General features: G+C 37.7%; 1 protein-coding gene across 3 annotated transcripts; it reads left to right on the top strand.

Moving 5' to 3' along the window:
* Positions 1-668: 668 nt before the first annotated feature.
* Positions 669-22,042, top strand: Cibar1 (CBY1 interacting BAR domain containing 1). 3 transcript variants are annotated; one of them, XM_042673233.1, is made up of 9 exons: positions 669-751; positions 1,757-1,991; positions 5,576-5,644; positions 6,297-6,398; positions 8,747-8,752; positions 10,830-10,934; positions 15,159-15,272; positions 19,798-19,917; positions 21,140-22,042. In XM_042673233.1, exons 1-9 carry the CDS (start codon positions 747-749, stop codon positions 21,227-21,229), a joined length of 846 nt encoding a protein of 281 aa, XP_042529167.1. In that variant the 5' UTR covers positions 669-746; the 3' UTR covers positions 21,230-22,042. The 3 variants fall into 3 exon arrangements, with proteins under 3 accessions (XP_042529167.1, XP_042529170.1, XP_042529168.1); XM_042673236.1 differs by lacking the exon at positions 669-751 and adding an exon at positions 1,095-1,234; XM_042673234.1 differs by lacking the exons at positions 669-751; positions 6,297-6,398; positions 8,747-8,752 and adding an exon at positions 1,116-1,234.
* Positions 22,043-23,602: the final 1,560 nt, after the last annotated feature.

Genomic DNA, 23,602 nt, shown 5'->3' with positions numbered 1-23,602 from the left:
GAACTCAAAATCATCTTGTGAAATGAAATAGCCAGGGGCTGGGAAGGTGGCTCAGTGGTAGAGCGCTTGCCTTGCATGCATGAGGCCCTGGGTTCGATTCCTCAGCACCACATAAGCAAAAAGAAAAAAGCCGGAAGTGGCGCTAGGGCTCAAGTGGTAGAGCGCTAGCCTTGAGCTGAAGAGCTGAGGGACAGTGCCCAGGCCCAGAGTTCAACAGGCCCCACAACCTGACCCCCCACCCCAAAAAAATGAAATAACCAGACTGAGAAAGACTAACAATATTGCATTTTCTCCCACTTGCAGATTCTCAAACAGAAGCACCAAAGGACACACGCATTTGTGCAAAATAAACCGTGCTGGGGTTGCGCGCAGTACTGAAGATCACATTTCCTTTGCTAGACAGGGGAAGTGAGCAGGGTCAGTCCAGGTGAAGGAAGGGCGGGTGCGCCACCTGGATGGATGGGCCAGGCGTGCGGGGAGGGGGGGGGGGACCGCAAAGCCTGAGTGAGACCTTGGTGGGCCTGGAGGCACGGCGTGCACAAACGTCAAGGCCGCCGGCGTTGCCAGGCAACCGGGAAGGCTGGCGCTTGTGACCTCACGGTGGCACGCGTGGCCGCCGCGGGCGCGTCGGTGCGCTCGGGCCTGCAGGACGGGAAGCCTGCTTCGGGCCTATCATTCCCAGCGCCTCACTTCCCCACACAACCCTTCCCACAATAAAAGCCGGCCGAAGGAGCGAGCAGTAAAACATGAGGTGGGAAGCCCAGCTCTTTTGTTTCGTGTTCTTCTCGGGCACGTACGGCGCTTCACCCCGACCGAGGCTGCGCCGGCGCCCCCCGCGGGCGGACTGGCTTTCCCGGCTAGGCTCACCGACCCCTGGAAGGACAGGCGGCGACTGGGCGTCAGGCTCGGGGCCGCGCGAACCGAAGGCGGGAAAGCCCACCGGCTCCCCTTCCGCGGTCCGCAGGGGTGGCCGCGTCCTCGCCCTCGCCTGGCCGCCCTTCCCGCGCGCTGGCGGGGCACGCGCCGCGGCTGCGGGAGCGCGCGCCGCGTCTCCATAGAAACTCCCGGGCGGGCTCCGCGGCGGCGCGCGGGCCAGACTCCCCGGCTCCCGGCAGCGGCGGGTCGCGCCGTGGCGCGCGCCGGGTCGTCTCCGAGCGCCGGTGGTTGGGCTCCAAGCCCCAGGGTCCCCCGGCGGTGCGCGAGGCAAGATGTTGAGGCGCAGCCTGGAAAGCCGGTAACAGCCGGGGCCTAGCCGCCCAGGGCCGCCCTCACGCGAGGCGAGGGCTGGGGTAGGCGAAGCGGAGCCTCTACGCCCCTCTCCCCCTAGGCCGCGGCGTCCGGTTCCGACCCTGAGCTGGAGGCTGCTCGGAGCCCACTGCGCCCTGGGGCCTACCTCCCCTGGGTGCAGTGAGTGCCGCAGCCGAGAGAGCCTGGGCCCAGCCGGCTGCCCCGACCCACAACGCCCGGGGCGCTCCGTAAGTCTGGAGGTAGCGGACGCCCGGGCGGCGCAGCGCCCAGCAGCCGCCATCCCTCCGCGGGGAGGCCCACCCCGGGCCTCGGTCTGGGCCTGCTGGGCCCGCATCCCGAGGCCAGGCCTGAATGGGGTCCTGGAGGAGAGCAGTGCTCTCTCCTGGAGATGGGGATCTTTGGGAGGTTTTGCATGCAGACAGCCTGATCGTTTGCTTGCCTAGATGAACGTGCAGCCATCTCATCCCTAAGGAGAATGTTTTGCTTTTTGTGTCACCTTTTTCTCTAGGGACGCTCAAACCAGACAACTGCAAGATGCTGTCACAAATGTGGAGAAACATTTTGGAGAGCTGTGCCAAATCTTTGCTGCTTATGTGCGGAAAACTGCCAGACTGCGAGACAAAGCAGACCTCCTAGTGAATGAAATCAACGTGTATGCCTCTACAGAGACTCCAAACCTAAAGCAAGGCCTGAAAAACTTTGCTGATGAGTTTGCCAAACTTCAGGATTATCGCCAAGCTGAGGTATGGAGTGAGGGCACGCCACTTAAGCAGTGGGCTGAATCTACCTAACCATAGGGGTTAATCCACAGTAATCAACTTGGAATTTTCTTGTCAGTAACCTAATGCCTATTGGAGGGAAACCTTTTGTGATTTATCTTGCTTTTTCTAAACTTTAGGGCGACTTCTTCCCTCCTATTCCCCCACCCCCGGGGCTTGAACTCTAGGCCAGGACTCTATCCCCTGGCTTCTTTTGCTCAAAGCTAGCGCTCTGCAGCACTGTTTGAGCCAATGCACCACTTCCAGATTTTTCAGAGTTCACTGGAGATAAGAATTACGGAGTTACCTGCCAGGGCCAGCTCTGAACGGCAGTCCTCAGATCTCAGCCTCCTGAATAGCTAGGATAACAGGCGTAAACCACAGCGCTGGGCTTGGGGCATCTTTTGAAGTCTTAAAATTAGCCCACTTCATTTGGCATTTATACTTAAAAAGAACAGAAGCGTGTCTTGTGCCTTGCTTGGGTCTATATACCAGATGGAAAATGTTAAGAATGGTAATATTATGAATCAGTGAATACATAGGTTAATAAGATATTGCTGATACTCTGGAAATTTGACCACTGGGGAAGCTTATTTATATCATGAGGCAAACTGCTAGTGAGACCTTGTGAGGTAAGGTCGGGTTGTATTTTTTGTGTGACAAGGGATGAAATACCAGTTTTTGTTTTGTTTTTAATCAGGATCTCACTATGTAATCTTAGGGTGGTGCCAAACATGCCATCTTCCAGCCCCTGCTTCCAGAGTACTGGGATTACAGGCCTGTACATCATTTTAAATTCCATTACTCTTTTTGTACTTCAATCATCTGGACTTTGGGTTGTTTTGTTTTGTTTTTGCTTGTTCTGGGGCTTGAACTATGGCCTGAGTACTAAGCCTGAACTTCTTTTGCTCAAGGCTAGCACTCTACCACTTGAGCCACAGTGCTACTTCTGGCTTTTTCTATTTATGTGGTATTAAGGAATTGAACCCAGGACTTCATGCATGCTAGACAAGCACTCTACCACTAAGCCACATTCCTACTCCTGTCTTTTGGTTCTTTTAAGGCTGAAAACATAAGTGTTAACTATCAAAAAGTAAAATAAGAATATTAATCTTTGAAACCATCACTTCTAATGCAAACAAAACTTTGAGCAGCTATTAATCATACTTGATTACATTTTAGAAAAAAATGTCCTACATCTCTTCTATAATAAGCAGTTCTCAGTTATATATAACTGGAGAGTTTCAAAACTAATTTATATTCACAGATAATTCTAAATTTTCAGTCAAATAATTTAGCCCTTCTAGAAAAGTTTTTTTGGCAGCACTAGGTTTTGAACTTAAGCTATACCTCCAAACCAGCCCCTCCTTTAGAAAACTTTTATGCTATTTATCAAATAGCAAAGCAACTTGATTTACATTTTTGTTCTTTTATTTCTCTTGCTTACCAAATGGTGCAGTGCTAATGAACAATGACAAAAGGTAGGCAATGAAAGGTAGAACTGAAAAATTTTGAATAACCCTTACACTGGAAATCAGCATATGTATTATTAGTGGTATAGACTGCATCCTACTGGATATTTATGATTTTGACTTTAGGCTTCCAACTATTTTATTTTTTGTTTTTGTTGATTGTGGGGCTTTGAACTCTGGGCCTGGGCACTGTCCCTGAGCTCTTCAGCTCAAGGCTAGTGTTCTAATACTTGAGCCACAGTGCCACTTCTGGCTTTTTCTGTTTATGTGGTGCTGAGGAATCGAACCCAGGGCCTCATGCATGCGAGGCAAGCACTCTACCACTGAGCCACCTTCCCAGTCCCTTCCAACTATTTTAAGTGCTTGATGGGAACTTCATTTTTTTTCATAGCCCTACAACCTTTTAAAAGGAAGCATCCATACAACATTTTGTTTACAAAAACTAATATGAAATGAAATGTACTCATTGACTGTGTAAATATGTGTCATTTTAAAAGTTTTTTTCTTGCTTAAAAATACCACCTATTCATGTTAAGCAATATGTCTTCATATTTATTACTTGTCCTGGAAAAAAGTTAATGTCTAAAGTTGTTTTTCTTATGCTATACTTAAATATGTACTTGCCTTAAAAAAAGCTCTTCAGTGTCTTCTGTGATCCTTTATGAATTATAAAAATGGTCAGCCATACAGTTTGAGAGATCAATAACACTAACCACCTTTAAGCTTTTACAACTTAGCAGTGATGCAAAGAAAAATCGTATGGTTGAAACAATAATCTGAAGCTTTTTACTTTTGGATAGTGTTTCTTTTTTTTTAATGTTTCCAGTATGCCATATCTTTCAACTTTAATCTTCCTACAAGGTTGAGCTATTAGAGTTCATAAACAGTATCTGACACTGTGGTAAATGGTGGCTGCCTTAAAATTTGAGTTGTCTTAAAACTTACTAAAAAACTAATACTTTGTCGGGCTGGGAAGGTGGCTCAGTGGTAGAGTGCTTGCCTTGCATGCATGAGGCTCTGGGTTCGATTCTTCAGTACCACATAAGCAAAAAGAAAAAAGCCGGAAGTGGCACTGTGGCTCAAGTGGTAGAGTGCTAGCCTTGAGCTGAAGAGCTGAGGGACAGTGCCCAGGCCCAGAGTTCAGGCCCCACGACCGGACCCCCCCCCCCCAAAAAAAAAACAACTAATACTTTGAGGTTAAAAAGAACTTTGTAGGGGCAGGGAAGGTGGCTCAGTGGTAGAGTGCTTGCCTTGCATGCATGAGGCTCTGGGTTTGATTCCTCAGCACCACATAAGCAAAAAGAAAAAAGCCAGAAGTGGCACTATGGCTCAAGCAGTACAGTGCTAGCCTTGTGCTGAAATGCTGAGGGACAGCGCCCAGGCCCAGAGTTCAGGCCCCATGACTGACAAAAAAAAAGAAAAAGAATTTTGTAGCAAGGATGAGCTCCTCATCATATTTGATGCCAAATGCTTTTTTGTTGTTGCAACTAGGGTTTGTATCCGGGCTGCTTGCTTGCTCAGCTGGCACTCTATCACTTTAGCCACCAACCTTTTTTCTGGTTAGTCTCTTAGACTTTACTGCTCAGGCTGGCTTCAAAATACAATCCTCCAGATCTCAGCCTCCTGAATATAAGATATTATCAGTGCCCAGCTTTCTTTTCTGATTTTTGTTTGTTTTTGGCCAGTCCTGGGGCTTGAACTCAGAGCCTGGGCACTGTCCCTGAGCTTCTTTTGCTCAAGGCTAGAAGGTGGTACCACCTGAGCCACTTTATGTGGTACTGAGAAATCAAACCCAGGGCTTCATGCATTCTAGGCAAGCGTTCTACCACTAAGCTACCTTCCCAGCCCCATCTTTTATGTTTTCAATGTTACTGCGTAGCTTAAGTTTTCAAATGTGTTTGAGTTTAGATTGTGAGTCTTATCAATTTCTGGTGATAATCTGTTAACTCATAATGTCTTAAGCAGTGTCATTTTAATTTGAAATTTTTAAAAATATGAACAGTAATTATTTCAGGTTAAACAGCACAGGTTTTATTTCAGTATTTAAGTTTTGATATCTCTTTCTTTTCAGTTATATTTTATAATAATTTCCAATAGGTAGAAAGACTTGAAGCCAAAGTAGTTGAACCTTTGAAAGCTTATGGAACCATTGTAAAAATGAAAAGGGTAAGTAAATCCATTTTTTTATGTCATTATTAGTATTCTGGTTGATTGTGAGTTTTCCAACTATAGTTTCAATAAAAATTATAAAGTAACATATAGCAATTTTTTTACATAGCACTGAAAGACAGTTTCTTGCATCATTGAGAATAATGAAATTTTTTAGTAGAGTTAGTAGTATATTTCTGTAGCAGCAAGGATATTACTATTTAAAATTTAAATATCTAATATTTATAGTAGACAAGTTATCTTAATAAGTGAATGTGTCTATATTTTTATTCTAAAGCAGCTAATGAGATTTTTAAATGAGTATGACAAGTATAGTGGCATATGCTTGTTATTTCTGTATTTAGGAGGCCGAGGCAATATTGAGAGTTCAAGGCCAGCCTGAACTACAAGTGAGGCCCTATCACAGGAAAAAAAAATCTGAATGTAACCATCACTATAATCAAATTATATGTATATATTTTTATGGTTGTAAGTTGAAATTGTCTCATTTGAGAGATGGCTAAAGAAATAATCTCTCATACATACATATACACATGCATGCATACACATTATGATGCCTACATCAAAAAAGACATTTTTCCATTCTTAAAACAGACTATATTTCATTTCTTAAATCAGACATTTTATTTTAAAATAATGCTATTTTCAGGAGGACCTCAAAGCAACATTAACAGCAAGGAATCGAGAAGCTAAACAGTTAACTCAGTTAGAAAGAACACGTCAACGAAACCCATCTGATCGTCATGTAATTGTATCCTTTGAATTTTTGTCTTAAAAAATGTTAAGGTATGCAATACATAGGAATCCTTCCTATGGAAGTTAGATAATCATAAAGCGATTATCCTATGTAATACAATATCCTTGTATTCTTTTTCCAATAAATTTTCCCAAAAAAATCCACTCATAAATACATTTGCAGATTAAGTTCAAAACTGACATTTTTTTTCACATGGTAGCTAACCAAATATTAATTATAAAATTAAGGACCTTCCATTAGTACTAATGTATTAATGCCCGCTGCTGTATTTTTGAGAAAAGGAAATAAATCCCACAATAATTCCCTTCATTCTCTAAAAAGAAACTCACATGAAACCAGTTACAATTTTGGGCTAAAAAAAATCTCAAGGGTAGAACACTTAAGAGTATAACGAAGTCCAGAAAGAGCACAAAGGGACCCAAATAGGAATATCTACTATAATAAGATTCTTTTGGTAAACACAACAAGCTCTTAAACTAGAATGTGCCTTGTTCATGGCTAACAAAAATATAGAATAGTTGCTAAGTGTTAGCAGCGAGGACTGCATAGAAAGTACTAATGTATCCCTGCTACCTCTTTTTCCCTCTTTTTCTTCCTTACATGTATCTCCTTCCTACTTCCTTAAGGTTGTTAACTACCCAGCTCAGCCAGAAACCACATAGAGGAGTGGCTCTTTGGGGGCATTTGAGGTTCCAGAACACCTTCATTCCTGAAGGGAACCCTTGAGCAGTGATTTGGGGGCTGGACCAGTTGTCAGGTCCCTCATCCCGTGGACCAAAGGTATATAAGCCCAACCTCATACTAAACAAAAATGGGCAGCTATAAGACTAGGAATGCCTATCGGAGGCTGGGACAGAAACATCTAGCCAATTATTGAGACTTAAAACCTCAAACTGGAAATTATAGTCTGTTCCAGAGAATGGTGGAAAATTCATGACTGACACATAAATCTCCCTCAGGCACAAGCCAAATTAGTTAATTAAGAATTAAGCCAGAGATAAAAATTGTTTTTTCCTAGGGACAGAGGTGTGTAAAAGCAGGTAGAATGTAACATCTTGCTTGAGCAGTTGGTAACTGAATATTCATTTTGGCACAATACAGAAAGAAAGGTATTTTTAAGACAAAGACTTCTGTGATGCTCTGTTAGAAGCACTGCTGTGGAGGACGTGCTATAACATATGCGGAACCGGTCTGGGCTCACTAGGGGGAAATAAATACAACAACCAGAGATTATAGTTAGAGGTCAACTGACTTGCTCACTTGGTCAAGATGTCTACAACTTGGGGGTTCTGACGATCTGAAACCAGAAAATATAGCATATATTTTTACTAAGAAAGACCCTTAAAATTCAACTGATTATTCAGAAATATGTTAAAGTTCAATATACAAACTTAAATAGAGTCACTCTGGTTGAAGAAAAGGAATCTTTAGGGTTCTACCTCCTTACCCCTAAAAGAGCCCAAGGTGACTTCTGAACAAGCTTCTTGTAACAGTTTGAAAAGGACCAGCCTTTTTTTTTTTTTTTTGAAAATGCTAAAAACAGAGGGTTACAGTTGTATAAGTCAGGCAAAGAACATTTCCTTTTGGATGTCATCATATCCCTTGCTTTCTTGTTTTCTAGCACCAGTTCTGTTCCCACTTTATAACTCATTTGAAACTACCTAATTCCATTGAATATACTGATTAACTGCATTCATTGAGCTATATCTTAAAATTTTAGTTAATACCAGTTGTTACGCATATTGGTGCATTCTAAAGTTCTGAAGCGTTTTCAGTAAAATGAAGAAATACTAGAAATCCATATGCTCTTTGCTAAAACTAGCTATGTGACTGGGTAAATTGCTGTGCTTATACAAAGGGATTTCAAACTTCCAGAAATAAAGTTGCCAGAGGGTGATAAAAGGTGAAGATAAATAGAACCCCAATTGTAGCTTCTGCTTCCCCAGGCTTTACTATGTTAGCCCAACTCTGTGTGTGTTTACAAATTTAAAATTAAAATATCAATAAACGAGGGAAGAGCCAAAAACAGTCAAACAACAATTAGAAGGCAGTCTGCTTGAACTGTCTGCAAAAGGTGAGCAGACATCACATAACTGAAATTTTACATAATAAACATTCTTATCTGAATGAGCTTATCTGCTCTATTTTACATTTGGACTCCTGATATAAAGAATTCCAAGTCCATAAAATAGATATAATCGAATATATATGTATTTAGTATCTTGAAATTGGGTGCTTAAGCTAATTGTAAGAGTATATAATTCTATAAAGGTACAAGATCTTAATTTATTGAAAAAGTTATTCTATTTGAAATGCATTTTTTCCTTTATGAAAAATTTCAGTCACAGGTGGGCAATAAAATGGTGTGTCAAGACATGGATCCTAATAGTAAACCCTTTCACTTGTTTCAATTTATATATTCCTTGGAAAAGAATGCAGTGGCCAAATGCTAGAATTATTACATGTTGCAGAACTTTTTTTTAGAACTTTGAATGTAATTTTCCCCACAATTATTGAATGATGACATTTTTATCAAGTATAATAATAGCATAAAGAAGAAAACATTTTTTTGGAATTAATTTTATCAGAAAATTGGGCTTTTACAATCTGTTACTACTTAAAGCATTCTAATGTTTAGTGCAACTATTGTTTGAAGGGTAAGTTTAAAGAGAAATATATGAATAAATTGGAAATGTTCTGCACTAAGTAGTCCAATAGCTACTGTATATATAACTGTTTCATTCTTGAGATTCGATTACAGTAACCTATGAACCAGTTTTTACATTTTTTCTAATTTAAATGTAAATAGTCATTTGTGACTAGTGACTACCATATGGATTGCACAGCACAGATCTAAATAGTATAAGTACATTAGCATGTGTAAATCAAGACTTGCATATGTGTGTGTATGTATGTGTGTGTATAAAGCTATAAACTGAATAAAAACATTATTGTTGGCTTGTAAGAATCCATAGTAGAATCTCATGCTGAAATGTTTGTAATATATAACTCTACTTGGTAAGAATAATATAGAAGTATTAAATGTAGCCAGATGTGATGGTACACTCTTGTAATCCCTGCATTCAGGAGATTGAAGCACTACAATTGTTGAGGTCTAGGTCAGCCAACTTAGAAGCATTAACATTTTTCTATGCTTTTGAAGAACTATTAAAAGAAAGTAAGGGCTGGGAATCTGGCTTAGTGGTAGAATGCTTGCCTACCATGCATAAGCTCTGGGTACCACATAAACAGAAAAAGCCAGAAGTGGCACTGTGACTCAAGTGGTAGAGTGCTAGCCTTGAGCAAAAAGCTCAGGGACAGTGCTTAGGCCCAGAGTTCAAGCCCTAGGACTGGCAAAAAAAAAAAAAAAAAGGAAGTGACTTCAGTTATATATTTGCTAGTCTCAAGTACTTCAATGTTGTAATGATTTAAAAAATTAATTTTCAAAGCTGGGCGCTGGTGGCTCACACCTGTAAACGTAGCTACTCAGGAGGCTGAGAGCTGAGGATCAAGGTTCAAAGCCAGCCAAGACAGGAAAGTGCATGAAACTTTTATCTCCAATTAACCACCAGAAAACCGGAAATGGCGCTGTGGCTCAAGTGGTAGGTAGAGCACTAGCCTTGAGCTGAAAAGCTGAGGGACAGTGCCCAGGCCCAGAGTCCAAGCCCCACGACCGACAGAAAATAAGTAATTTTCACTCATGAAAACTGATCTCTATAGCTCTTTCTCCTGTCTGCTTCTCTCAGCCCTTCACAAAGATTGTTTTGTTTAATCCACACAATAAGAGATAAACTTTTTTCCTTTGGAATAAACTTTATTGTATTTTATAGATTGGGATGTTGGAGATTATTAAAATAGTTGTTAAATCATAATCCCTTTCTTTGGAGAAGAATGAGGAAAAAGGGAGCTAGAAGAAAAATTATGATAAATGACACAGAGGAAGCATAGAAGACATGGAAAATGCTTTTAGTGGACTGGGAAGGTGGCTCAGTAGTAGAATGCTTGCCTTGCATACATGAGGCCTTGGGTTTGATTCCTCAGTACCACATAAGCAGAAAAAGCTGAAAGTGGCACTGTGGCGAAGTGGTTAGAGTGCTAGCCTTGAGCTGAAGAGCTGAGGGACAGCACCCAGACCCAGAGTTCAGGCCTCATGACTGACAAAAAAGAAAAAAAAAAGTTTTACTATAAATTATCCAAGATAGGAAAAAAAATACCTTTAGAGAAAGGGAAGGATTTTATTTTCTTTGAGATCATTAATCATGTTATTTAAAGTTCTTTAATATGCATTTTTTATTCTATATATCATTTTATTCTATCTGGTAAAATAGTGTTCAATTATTTACAGTTATGCCAAAAAGCAAGGACTCTGAATATTTACCAATAAACTTATTTGATTTTATCTCTGGTTGGGGAATACTTTTGTAGGCAGAAACTGAATTACAGAGAGCTACAATGGATGCTACCCGAACAACGCGTCATTTAGAGGAAACTATTGACAATTTTGAAAAGCAGAAAATAAAGGATATCAAGGTAAGTAAGTAACTGTTAAGGCTCAAGACATGTTTTCTAACCTCATTTTTTATTTAAATTTGTGAAAAATGTAACTTTCTGATTTAGCCCATAATTCTTATGAAAAAAGGTACAAGTGAAAAATATGTTATTTTCCTATGAACACAATAGTATGTAAAGAGGCTACAGTCCCAACTAGATGCCAGACTTTTATCAATACTATTACATTAAGTTTTTATCATCAGTAGTAGCCCTGTGGAAGTGATAGTTATTATGAAATTAAGCAGAGATGTAATTTACCCAGAGTACCACATCCAGAAATGTTCTATAAATCAGTATTTTTCATCTGTGCTGTTTATTATAATACATTGTCACTAATATGTTTTTAATATCTATCTTTTATCCAACCATAATTTGGAACCACCACAAAAATTAACTGCCTCAATTTTTAAAAAATATCTATAGCTTTGAGACTTTTTTGCAGCATCATAGAATTCAAAAGGCTTAAGTGAAATTTATTTTTAATCATCTTGAAAGGTCTGAAATATTGTGACCATCTTATAGAATTTTTACAATAAATACAGGTAGTATACAGATATCATTCTTGTATATTCATTTAGTTTCCCTCAAGTCTCTGCCAACAAGTGGTATAGAGGGTCATAAGATAGATCTATTTTTAGTTCTTTGAGGAAACTCCATATTGATTTCCATAGTGATTGTACTAGTTACATTCCTACCAGCAGTGTTAAGAGGGTTCCTTTTCCCTCCATTTCCCATATCCTCAGGGCATCTGTTGCTGTTTTCCTGATAATTGTCATTTTACTGGGGCAAAACAGAATCTTAGTGTAATTGTGATTTGCATTTCCTTTATGGCTAAGAATATTGAACATTTCTTCATGTATCCATGAGCCTTTTTATTTTCTAAGAAATGGCTGTTCAGTTTGTCCATTTATTAACTGGGTTATTATCAATGTCTTGAGCTCTGTATATTATTATTTTATATATTATAGCTATCCTTTGCCTATTGAACATTCAAAAACCAGTGGCTTTTCTATGTACCAACAATGAAGTGACTGAGAAAGGAATCAGGAAAACAATTCCTCTCACACTACCATGAAAAAGAGAAATACCTAAGCTTAAACAGTATTTTTGGTTTGGATTTTCATTGGGTAAACTGGCTGATTCATGAGCAAGAAACACAAATTTAATTTTAATTGCTTCATTTTTATTATAAATACAAGTTTTTCATAAAATTATAGAGAAAAATCCAGTACTCTCCTCACTCAAAAGTGTTACTTTTTTAGCTTATCTTCCAGACTTTTTCCTATGCACATACACAAAGCTGCAATAATAACAAACATATCTCATTGGACTCAAGCACTGTATGCACTCACCCTATTAGGAAAACACTACCATTATCTCATAGTTTTAAATAAACAGGACTCTGTTTCATTTCTTAAAAGTTTAATGACATGGAGCTGGGAGTCGGTGGCTCTTGCCTATAATCCTAGCTACTCAGGAGACTGAGATTTGAGGATCACAGTTCAAAGCCAGCCCAGGCAGGAGAGTCTTAACTCCAATAAACACCTCAAAAACCATAAAGACTCTTATCTCCAATAAATCTCTCAGAAAACCAGAAGTGGGGCTGTGGCTCAAGTGGTAGAGCACTAGCCTTGATCTGAAGAGCTGAGGGACAGCGCCCAAGCCCAGAGTTCAAGCCCCACGACCAAAAAAAAAAAAAAAAAAAATTAATGACATGGACATATTCCTGTTGAGAAATAAAAGAGCTATATCTTCCTTTTTTATATCTTCATAATATTTTACAATATATTTAACAAGTCTTGATTGGGTGAAATCTAAGGGTTTTTTTTTTTTGCAACCGTAGATGATTCTGTCATTAAACATGAATATTTGCCTTTGTGCTGATCCAGTGATTCTCTTGGAATAAGTAGGCATTCCTAGGTTCATAAATCAGAGACCAGATTGTAATACCTGCTTTAAAAACTTCTCTCTACAATGGACAAGCCAGTTTCTGCCTCTACTAGTCTTTTCATGAGTATATATGAAGCAATGATTAGTAATAGTAGCAGCCAGTCCACTGGGTAAAACAGTATCTCATTTCTCTTCACATTTCATTGTCAGTACTATTGAGGGTGAGTGTTGTTTCATATATCTAGTAATACATTTATTTCTTTGTCTAACTTCTACTTGGGTATTAGAATTTTTCTATTTATATTATTATTTCTTTATATTGAGACTATAACCCTTTTTATTAATAGATATTCAAATGCATTAATATATATTAATATATAATTTGTATATATTATATATAACTAAATACATGATATACTTATATTAACAGGCCTGTTGCACATTTTCATGTAATTTCTATAACAATTTATAATACTAATATATATAGTAATTATATTAACTATATTAACATAAAGTATGTTGTATAAATACTGTCTATGTTATTTTTTGCTCTCTTAAGGCTTTATTTTTGTTTCAAATATATTGATTGGTCTTTTTGGTTTTCTACCTTGGTGTTATGGCAGACAGGTTTTTTTCATACTCAAGAATATAAATTTGCTCATATTTTCTTTCAGTATGTTTTATGTTGTTTTAAAACATTGTGCTTTTAAAAGAAATACAGTAGTCAAGCAACAGTGGTTCATACCTATAATCAAGCTGCTTAGGAGGCTGGAATATGAGAAATGAGGTTTGAAGCTAGCTCATGCAGAAAAATCCAAGAGACTGTTTTCCCCAATTAACTAACAGTCAGTCAGAACTACAGGCATGGCCCAAGTGGTACAGCACCAAATGTTTTGAACAAAAAAGCTGGGCCAGGACCTGAGGGGGCACAAAAAAAAAGAAAACATTTCAATTTTTTGCTTACTAACCAAATGGAAGCTCTAATACTAGTTGACCAGAAATATTTTCTCTTCCCCCCCCCCCCCCCCCCCCCCAGTCATGGGGCTTGAACTCAGGGCTTGGGCACTGTACCTCAGTTCTTCAGCTCAAGGCGAGTGCTGTACCACTTGAGCCACAGAGCCACTTCTGGTTTTCTGGAGGTTAATTGGAGATAAGAGTCTCATGGATTTTCCTACTAGTGCCTTTGAACTATGATCCTCAGATTCATTACAGGCGTGAGCCACCAGCACCCAACAGAAATATTTTCTAAGTTAGCTTATTACTGCTTGTGCACTAAAACTAATTGTCACTAACAGCTTCCACACTCCTTGAGGGCACCTGATTCCTTTCCTCTAGGAACTGTCTTAGGAAGACTAAGACCTAAAAAAGTTCTAGCCCAGTCAGTCAACCTCTAAGGTATCTGAAAATCTATCTTAGCATAGTGCTGTTTATTATAATAGTTGCTAGTCCAGTATACTATATGCCTCTAACCTATACAGAATAACAGTATGGTCATCATCCATAGTTACATGTCTCTCAGAGCATAATATTCTTTCACATCAGTTGGAACTATTAAAGTTTCAGAACTTAATTCAAATACTTATAGGCTTGTGGTATCAGGGTATATAGTACCAAATAACAGTCATTTTATCACAAATGTTAATTAGCAGGTATTAAAAGAACTTGCTGGTGGCTCACACCTGTATTCCTAGCTACTCAGAAGGCTGAGATCTGAGGATCATGGTTCCTAGCCAGCCAGGGCAGAGAACTACCAGCGCAAGTGGCGCTGTGTTTCAAAGTGAACAAGAGTACTAGCTTTGAGCAAAAGAGCTCAGGAACAGCACCCAGGTCCTGACTTCAAGTCCCATGACTGACAAGAAAAAGAAAAGAAAATACTTGGTATAATTTTAAGGACTTGCTTTAAAAGATCTTTATAACTATTTTCAATTATCATGTCTTTTTTTTTTTGTCGGTTGTGTGGCTTGAACTCTGGACTTGGGCACTGTCCTTGCACTCTTCAGCTCAAGGCAAGCACTCTACCACTTGAGCCACAGAGCCACTTCTGGTTTTCTAGTGGTTTATTGAAGATAAGAGTCTCATGGACTTTACTGCTCAGGTTGGCTTTGAACCACAATCCTCAGATCTCAGCCTCCTGAGTAGCTAGGATTATGGCATGAGCCACTGGAGCCTAGCTAATTATCATTTGTCTTAGAGAAAAACATTTACTTTGGTTTTTCACAAAATGCCAAGACTATAGGGGGGAATATATTTACTAAATTCATCAAATGATTTAAATGATTTTTTAAACTCAAATCTTTGTTGTTTTTTTTTTAGAATATATTTTCAGAATTTATCACTATCGAAATGTTATTTCATGGCAAAGCTTTAGAGGTCTACACTGCTGCCTACCAAAATATACAAAAGATTGATGAGGATGAAGATTTAGAGGTAGGACCATATCTAAGCTCAGTCCTTCTGTTATTATGGAAAATATTTAAAAGAGAGCTTAGTTTGTATGGGTAAAAATAACCAGAACACTGCAATGCTTTAAATTATTGCGTGTGACCCAAATAGCTGGACCTTTTCTAATTTCTCATTTTTATTTTGTCAGTTTGATTTACTGTAACAAGCTTCCTACTAAGGTGAAGGTTTCTTAATTTTTACTCCTTTTCATATTTTTAAAAATAGATCGTCAAGCCTTTGTATGTCAGTTGTATAATAGCAAACACTTATATGATTTCCTCATTGCAACTATGTTATTTTAATCCACCTACTAATATTGATAAGCACTTAACTGTCCTTATTTGGGTGAGAAAATTGATGCACACTGAAATTAAAAACATCCCAGACCATCCAGAAGTCTTGACTATAATGATATTTTTAAAGCTCTCTACACAAGACTACAAGGAATATAGTTCTAGATGAGTAGTAAGAACTGTTTCTTCCAAGAAACACCACTGCATTGGGGGATAGGTTTAAAAATGATCCCCTACTTTTTCTGTGAGACTGGGATCACTTTTACAAGTACTTCCTTTCTCCCTTTTCTAACACCCTTGATGTGCCATACTAAAGTCCCTTCAAGCTCTTAGAATTATAATTGAGAAAGTAGTTCGTTTTGTCAAAGCAGGAATTTAAAATCTACCAAGGAGTTAGATATTTTATTGTAGTTTTAAAAAAAAATTTTAATGCAACCAGTTTATGTGGAGGGTCCCAAATAGTCTTGAAAATCAAAGAAGCTTAGTGGAGAATTTTTGAGGATGACAGCATAGATACACAAAGGTCCTGTAGCAGGCTGTCGTAAATGAAGAACAATGTGTTTAAATACTGAAAATGGTACAGGACAAGCATTTGTTGAGCAAAAAACCATAGGCCTGAACTGTTATTATATCATCCAGCAAGTGAAGTAGAGAAGTATAAAGGTGTGTGATCAAAGGAAGTAATATTGAAGAGGTCACAAGAATAGGAAGGATCTTATGAACACAATTTTCTTGGAAACAATAAGTGAAAACAGTCTGAGAGGGACAGAGAAATAACTTGCTTTCCTTTTAGGTAATCCATGTTTTATTAGAACCACTAAAATTTATTCCAGCAACAGCAAAGTTGGTGCAGTTAAAGCACTCTAGTTAAAATTATAAGCCACCTTACCTTATTTGTTCTTTACATAAAAAAGTATTTGTCTGCTCCTTTTTCCCCTTCAAAAGTCACTTCTGTGCAGTCATTTCAGAGATACCATGTCTTGACATTCAGTCCTAGAAGAGATCTTAGATTGTTTTGCAAATGTATTATTGCCAATAATTCTTCCTGTAATTTTAATTTTAGGAAATACTTAACTGATTTAGATTCTTATCCTAAGAGCTCCATATAACCTATTTTTAACTTATTTCATCTTTGCTAGCAAAGTTTAAAAAGGGATGTTCAAACAAAAATAGATCCTTTCCAAATAGTAGTTGCTTAATGAGTCATCCAGTTTTTATATCACATCTAGATGCCAGCATTTTAAGACACTGGCTTCAAAACAGAATTTGAGCCAGGAAGCAGTGGCTCATGCCTGTAATCCTAGCTACTCAGGAGACTGAGATCTGGAGGATCACCATTCATTGCCAGCCCAGGCAGAAAAGTCTGAGACTTCACCTCCAAAATCAGCACCAAAAATCTGGGCTGGAGGCATGGCTCAATTGGTATATCACCAGCCAAGCAAGCAAAGCAAAAGTACGAGGTCTTGAGTATAAACTCCAATACAGGCATACAAACATACACAAATAAATTGGTCCTCCCTCAATAACCTGCTCACATATCTAAATTGTCCTAGGTTACAAGTTTTATCTCCTACACTTTATCCTTTGATTCCTTTTGTGTTCTTCAGTTCTCTTAAGTTTAAAGGAATGTGTATGTATGTGGAGCCATCCTTTAGTCTGGGTCTCCCTTTTCCCCCCACAACATGGGAACTGAATTTATGATTATTGTCATTAATTTTGCAAAAGTACATTTAACACCATCTACTTTGAAGTTGCAAAGTGAAACAGGGTTCCTTGCACTAGAGGTACTCAAGACTAGTTGTTGGAGACTGGTAATTAGTGAATTAAAAACAATGATATGGTGATTCAAGCCTGCAATCACAGCTACTTGGATCAGGAGGATCGTAGTTCAGCCCATCTGAACTCCATCTCAAGCAATAAACTGGGTGTGGTGGCACCTTTGCATCTCAGCTATTCAGAAGCATGAACAGAACTAAGTTCAGGCCAGCCCAAGCCAAAACAAAAAATCCTATCTCAAAAATGATTTGGGGCCCAGCTCAAGTGGTAGAGGTTTGCCCAGCAGGCCTGAGAGGCCAGGTTCAAATATCCCAGCATTGTCCCAAAATATGTGATATATAACTATTCTTGAGGGCACAGTGGGAGCTACTGACTAGAGAACAAAGGAAAACAAAAGACATCATATGACTTGGCTCTTGAGTAAGTTTGCTGCTATCTATCCCAAGCTATGGAACTGGATTACAAAAACAATATAACAGAGGGTCTGTATGTAGGTTCTGCACATAGGCTAGAAGACTGATAAATAAGCTTGATATCCCTTAAAGCATTTGGACTCTTGATAGCCAAGAGCCACAAGTTTGTTTGATTTTTCAGTAGAGAATATATTTTGGCACTCAGTAAAGTAAGTCTAACTGTAAAGAAGCTACAATTTTTTAAATGTCCATAATCGGTCAATTCAAATAGAAGTATCTCAGGTAAAAAAAAATTTAGGGCCAGACACCAGTGGCTCACGCCTATAATCTTAGCTACTTAGGAGTCTTAAGATCTGAGGATTGCAGTTTGATACCAGCCAGGGCAACAAAGTCTGTGAGACTCTTGTCTCCAATTAACCACAAGAAAACCAGAAGTGGTGCTATGGCTCAGGTGGTAGAGTACTCATCTTGAGCTGAATTGTTGAGGGACAGCACCCAGGCCGAGACTTCAAGCCCCACACCGACAAAAATAAAATTAAATTAAAATTTTAAAAAATTAGGGATGCCTAAGGTTATAGTATGGCCTACTAGCTGGAATGTTTTTCGTTGTAGAATTGAATTTAGAGCTACACTGTCCAATATAAGAGCTACTAGGCTTATGTAGCTAAGGTTAAATTATTCAGTTCCTTATCCACATGAATTACATTTCAGATGCATACTAGACACATAAGGAATATCAATAAAGACAATAAGGAATATCAAACATTACTACCATTTTATAACTTTGCCGGATAGTGCTGGAGCATGAATACGGCTTCCTGAAGAATGTATAAAATATACATAGAACTAGCTTGTTAAGGGTCATTATTTTTAAATGACCTAAGGGGAAGCCTTAGAAATATTTAAAGTTAACAGTAAGATAGATATATTTAATGTATAGCACAATGCAAGAGTTTAGTGATGGCATGGAAGAATAAAGGTTTAGAATGGGGTTGGGGAAGATGAAGACAAAATGGATTTTGGCAAGAACAACTTTAGAGAAGGGTAAAATCCCAATTAGTTGAATGGAGATGAAATAGAATTGCTTGAGAAGTTTTTCAGTTACATCTAATAGAATTTTTTTAAAAAATGACCAAACTTATGCTTGTTTTCTAAAGGAAGGAACCTGTGGGGAAAAAGCGGGTTTCCACATTTGATGTTGAAGATGAAGGAAAAATGTACGCTGAAAAGGATTAGAATGGTGATGATTTTCAAAACAATAGGGTGAGAAGTTTTGAGGAAGAAGGAACTGAATATATACCTGTTACTCTTACCTATTAATCTGTTCAGAGAAATGGGAGAAGAGAAACAGGGAAGCTTAAGACAGTAAGATTTGAAAATATCACTTTCCGGAAACTGAACTGACAAATCATGGTAGTCTAGTCCTATGAGGTTGGAATTCATAAACTGTAGTGAGTGCAGTGTACTCTTAGGTACTTTTTCCTTAGCAGTAATGCAGTGGCATTACATTTGTAACTGACAGGCAAAACAAAAAAGAACCAAAAGTATGAACCACTGCTGCCATTCTAGCTTGTATACTTTAAGAGTCAAGACTTCTGTAATTCCCTGGCAAAAACACAAGTGTTTCTTCTATGGTTATTGTTTTCATCTTTTCATCATATAGAATCTTAGCCTTCACTTTTCTAACTTAAAACGATTTTTAGGGTGGGAATGTGGCTTAGTGGTAGAGTGCCTGCCTAGCATGCATAAAGCCCCGAGTTTGATTCCTCAGTACCACATAAACAGAAAAAGCCAGAAGTGGCACTGTGAAGCAAAAGTGGTAGAGTGCTAGCTTTGAGCAAAAGCAGCTCAGGGACAGTGCCCAGGCCCTGAGTACAAGCCCCAGGACTGGCGGGGGAGAGGGGGAATTTTAATTTTTTTTCCTCATAAAGTCCAAGCTTTATCCTTGGGGTGGTACTTAAATCTTAAGTGAAAGGAATTCATTTGCTTATTGTTCGTATCTGTAACATTGTTTTATCATTGCAATAGGTTTTCCGAAATTCTCTGTATCCACAAGATTATTCATCTCGTTTAGATATTGTAAGAGCAAACTCAAAGTCACCTCTTCAGAGATCACTGTCAGCTAAGTGTGTATCTGGAACAGGTCAGGTGAGCTAAACTGTTGGTTAAAGGATTTTGTGCTTCTGCTTTGAAATTGTTTAGTACTAAAGATGTTTACCTTTAGTCATATGACCTCATAATTTTCTGTAGAATGATGCACTTTATGTTATTTCACTATAATTACACACTGCTCTAAACAGAAAGAACATTTGAAACAGGTAAAAAACAGAGAAGGCTAATATAGATGTTATCTAACATGAACAGCATAAATTCTGAAGAAATTACACTAAAAATGGATTATGGACCCAGAAACACGGCTTTTTAGAACACAAACGTCCTCATTTTTTTCTGTGTCCAGAAGTTCTGAAATGGACCTGGACTTTTATTATAGTTCTTCATATAGCTCTTCCTATCTAGTCTTCAAATTTTGAAATAAATATTTTCAAAAGTTTTTAAAATAAACGACTCAAAGCCTATTTTTATTTATTAGCACTCATTTTCTTCTCTGTAATCAAAGTACCAACACCTCATGAATTCCATTTAGTATTACATGTGAAGTTTTGATTATTTAAACCTGAGTTGGCTAACAATTACAGAAATTTGGAATGCTTTTAAGAGTTTTCAACCTTAGCTCTATTGACTTGGCTTCAGGTGTGGGAGACTGTCTTGTACATTGTGAAGATATAGAGCAGTCTACCCACAAACACATTCACAATGGTGATGATTACCGTTGTCTTCAGACATTGACGACACTGACAAATGTCTTCTAGGAGATTATACTCACCCTTAGAGAGAGGGTCCTGAACAAGTGAAGAGTCAGGACATACAGCTGATGTATTCAGATCCTGATCTCATTCCATTTAAATCACCATACTTTTATTCCATTTAAATCACCATACTTTTTTCCATCACTATCCCACTGTCTATCTCACTGCTTGAAGTACCTTTGTTTTTGCCGTCTATTTTGTTTCTTCTTCAAGAACTGCTTTTGTACCCCAAGAATTGTTTGGCTTATTTGTACCTTCATAGTATTACTGTATATATTCAAAATGTTTGTAATGCCACATATATGATACATGAAGACCTTTTCAACTTTAAAATATAACCCAAAAATATATATATATATATATAGTTCATAGGAAATATTCACTATTAAAAACTATTACATTTGGACATTTTTTGAAATATTTCTTTGTGCCTTTTCCTATAAGTAAATGTGAAGTAAATGTGATGACTGTAAAACCTATTTTAATGTGCTTATTCTTAACAGATACCCACTTGTCGACTAAAAAAGGATCAACAAGCAGATGACGATGACAAAGATGATGAAGACTTAGATGTTACAGAAGATGAAAATTAAGTAAACTCTACATTTCCATTTTCATCTTGAAAATGACATGAAATCCAGTATTACTAAATTATAAAACCTTCAATTCACTCAACAGGTAAAACCTCAGAATGAAATCCTAAGAAATGAGAAAAATCAATTAAAGGAAATTTATGACTTAAAAAGTTTTTTAAAATATTATACACCTGAACATCCTAACCATCACTTTGTGATTTTTTTTGTATTGGCTCCAGTTTAAAGAAAAAAAGAAAGATTTCAAAATATGTCAAATTATTTCATTATACCTAAAGTTGCAAGTTATGTAACAAAAGATCTAACAACTATTAGCTTCTTTTAGGTTATGATTGATTCCATGTTTTCAACACCAGTTACTTAACAAATTGTTCTTCATCAACCTTTAAGAGCTTTTACTTTTATACTTTTGGTAAAACCTTATACTATTCCATCACTTGATATGTAAAATCAAACACAATTGGGCTTCATTTTAGCTTTCTAAAGTACATCCAACCTGATTTTAGTTTTTTACAACACAACTGCTGTTATGATAATGTAACTTGGTAAGCAAGTAGTTGGAAAATTTTTCATCCTGGAACATTAAAAACTTTAAAAAAAAATGGCCAGGACATTAAGATAACAGGTTATACTTTATTAAAAAAAAAAAAAAAAAAAGCCAGATCCTTGCAGTGTATCTGATTGCTTTTCTTTCTTTAGGTAAGGAATACTTTGGTATATAATGGATCCCAATTAGGCATATAAAATTAAACAAATTACTTGGGATCACTGGAAAAAAATATTCACAATGGTAAAATAAAGACTTTCTAGAAAGCTGACTTGTCATAGTTTTTTTTTTTTTTAAACAAAGTACTGCTCCTAAAAAACTGATTAAATTCAGTGTTCTTTAATGAAATATTCAAAAATAAAATTTCTAATTAGTATTTTTAGGAAGCTGAGGCTATGAATGGTTGGTTTAGGAGGTTTTCTTCTCAGTGTTTAAAGTCTGGTTACGTACTAAATAGTAACTTTCTGGACCATCAGTTGTCTCATCTGTAAAATTCAAACAGTACCTAATTCATAATCAACATATAATTTAGGAATAAAACATAAGTTCTTCCTACTCCAAAGCAATATTTCACAAACAAGAGAAATAGTATCAGTGAGAAAACTTTCACCAATGTAAAATTAAATCCCATTATAATTTAATCTAGACTTAAAACTTAATTCTAAGGACCAAGCAAGTATTTTACATTCTGTGGGTAGAAGCAAAATCAAGGACATTATATGGGTAGTTACTAAGCCATTTAAGATGGAACTACACTTAAAAATGTAAAAACCACAATTAGTAAAAACACAACAAACCCACTCAACAGCATGTAGGCCTTCACTTCTTATCTCCAAAATAGGAATACATTAGGATTCAGAATTATTTAATGCCAAGGAGAACAGGGTCACAGCTTAATTTTAGATCAGTGACATTAGAGCATTCCTACCATGATTCTTACCTATGTCTTGATTATAGGATTGTTTACTTTCTAGAAGTGATCTAATATTTTTGACACCTAGACAAAATGTCACTGGGTATGAAGTGGGAGAACCAATAATCTTCCAATGTATCTGTGGGTTGGAGAGGAAAAACAAACTCATTCTTATCACTGAAGTACATGATTGGTAAAGGTAATTAGTATATTAAAATATATAAGTATATATGAGTATATAAAGATAATTAGTACACTCTTCTCATGTGTTTGAGATTCTAGTGTACTAGTAAATTGGTTCTCTGGAGAGGGAAAGGAATGTCCTTATATGCTGCATATACTAATGGTCCACAGTATACTTGACCATGGTGTACTATGACCATTTTACCAAAAGAAGACACAAGTTAAAGGATATGTTCAAAATGGTTCCAAATCAGGTCAGTTCTCTATAATACATTTTATAATGAAGTTTAAAAATATTAAATCCTAAACTCACATCTATAATCTATATTTAGGTAGCTGGGATCTCAAGATCTGAGTTTGGTGCCAGACCCAGCAGACAAATCCCAGAGACTCGTTTCTCCATTTAACCAGCAAAAAAACAAAAATGGAGGTGACACACAATCAGCAGTGCAGTTCTTGAAAGTCAAGCTCAAGCAGAGTCCCCAGTAACAGTATAAAAACAGATAGACACCACCTAAATGTGCAGATGAATTATTCCTGTTTAAAAAGTCAAACGCAAAACCTATACTTAGTACAGCAAGCCTCTTAACAATGTAAAAAGCAAATCACATATTCAGTGATCCTGTACTTTAAACTTCATCTTACCTTTATCACTGTATCTAAAGTGTTTTTGAAAGTCTTCCATTCCTCCAGGGTTGAGCAGATGAACCATCTATGTAATCTTGAAACC

Source organism: Dipodomys spectabilis, unplaced genomic scaffold (genome assembly GCF_019054845.1).
Source record: "Dipodomys spectabilis isolate Male_0828 unplaced genomic scaffold, ASM1905484v1 ptg000783l, whole genome shotgun sequence".
Taxonomy (NCBI): Eukaryota; Metazoa; Chordata; class Mammalia; order Rodentia; family Heteromyidae; genus Dipodomys; species Dipodomys spectabilis.
The sequence above is the reverse complement of the archived record's forward strand: the minus strand, read 5'-3'. Positions and strand labels throughout refer to the sequence as shown.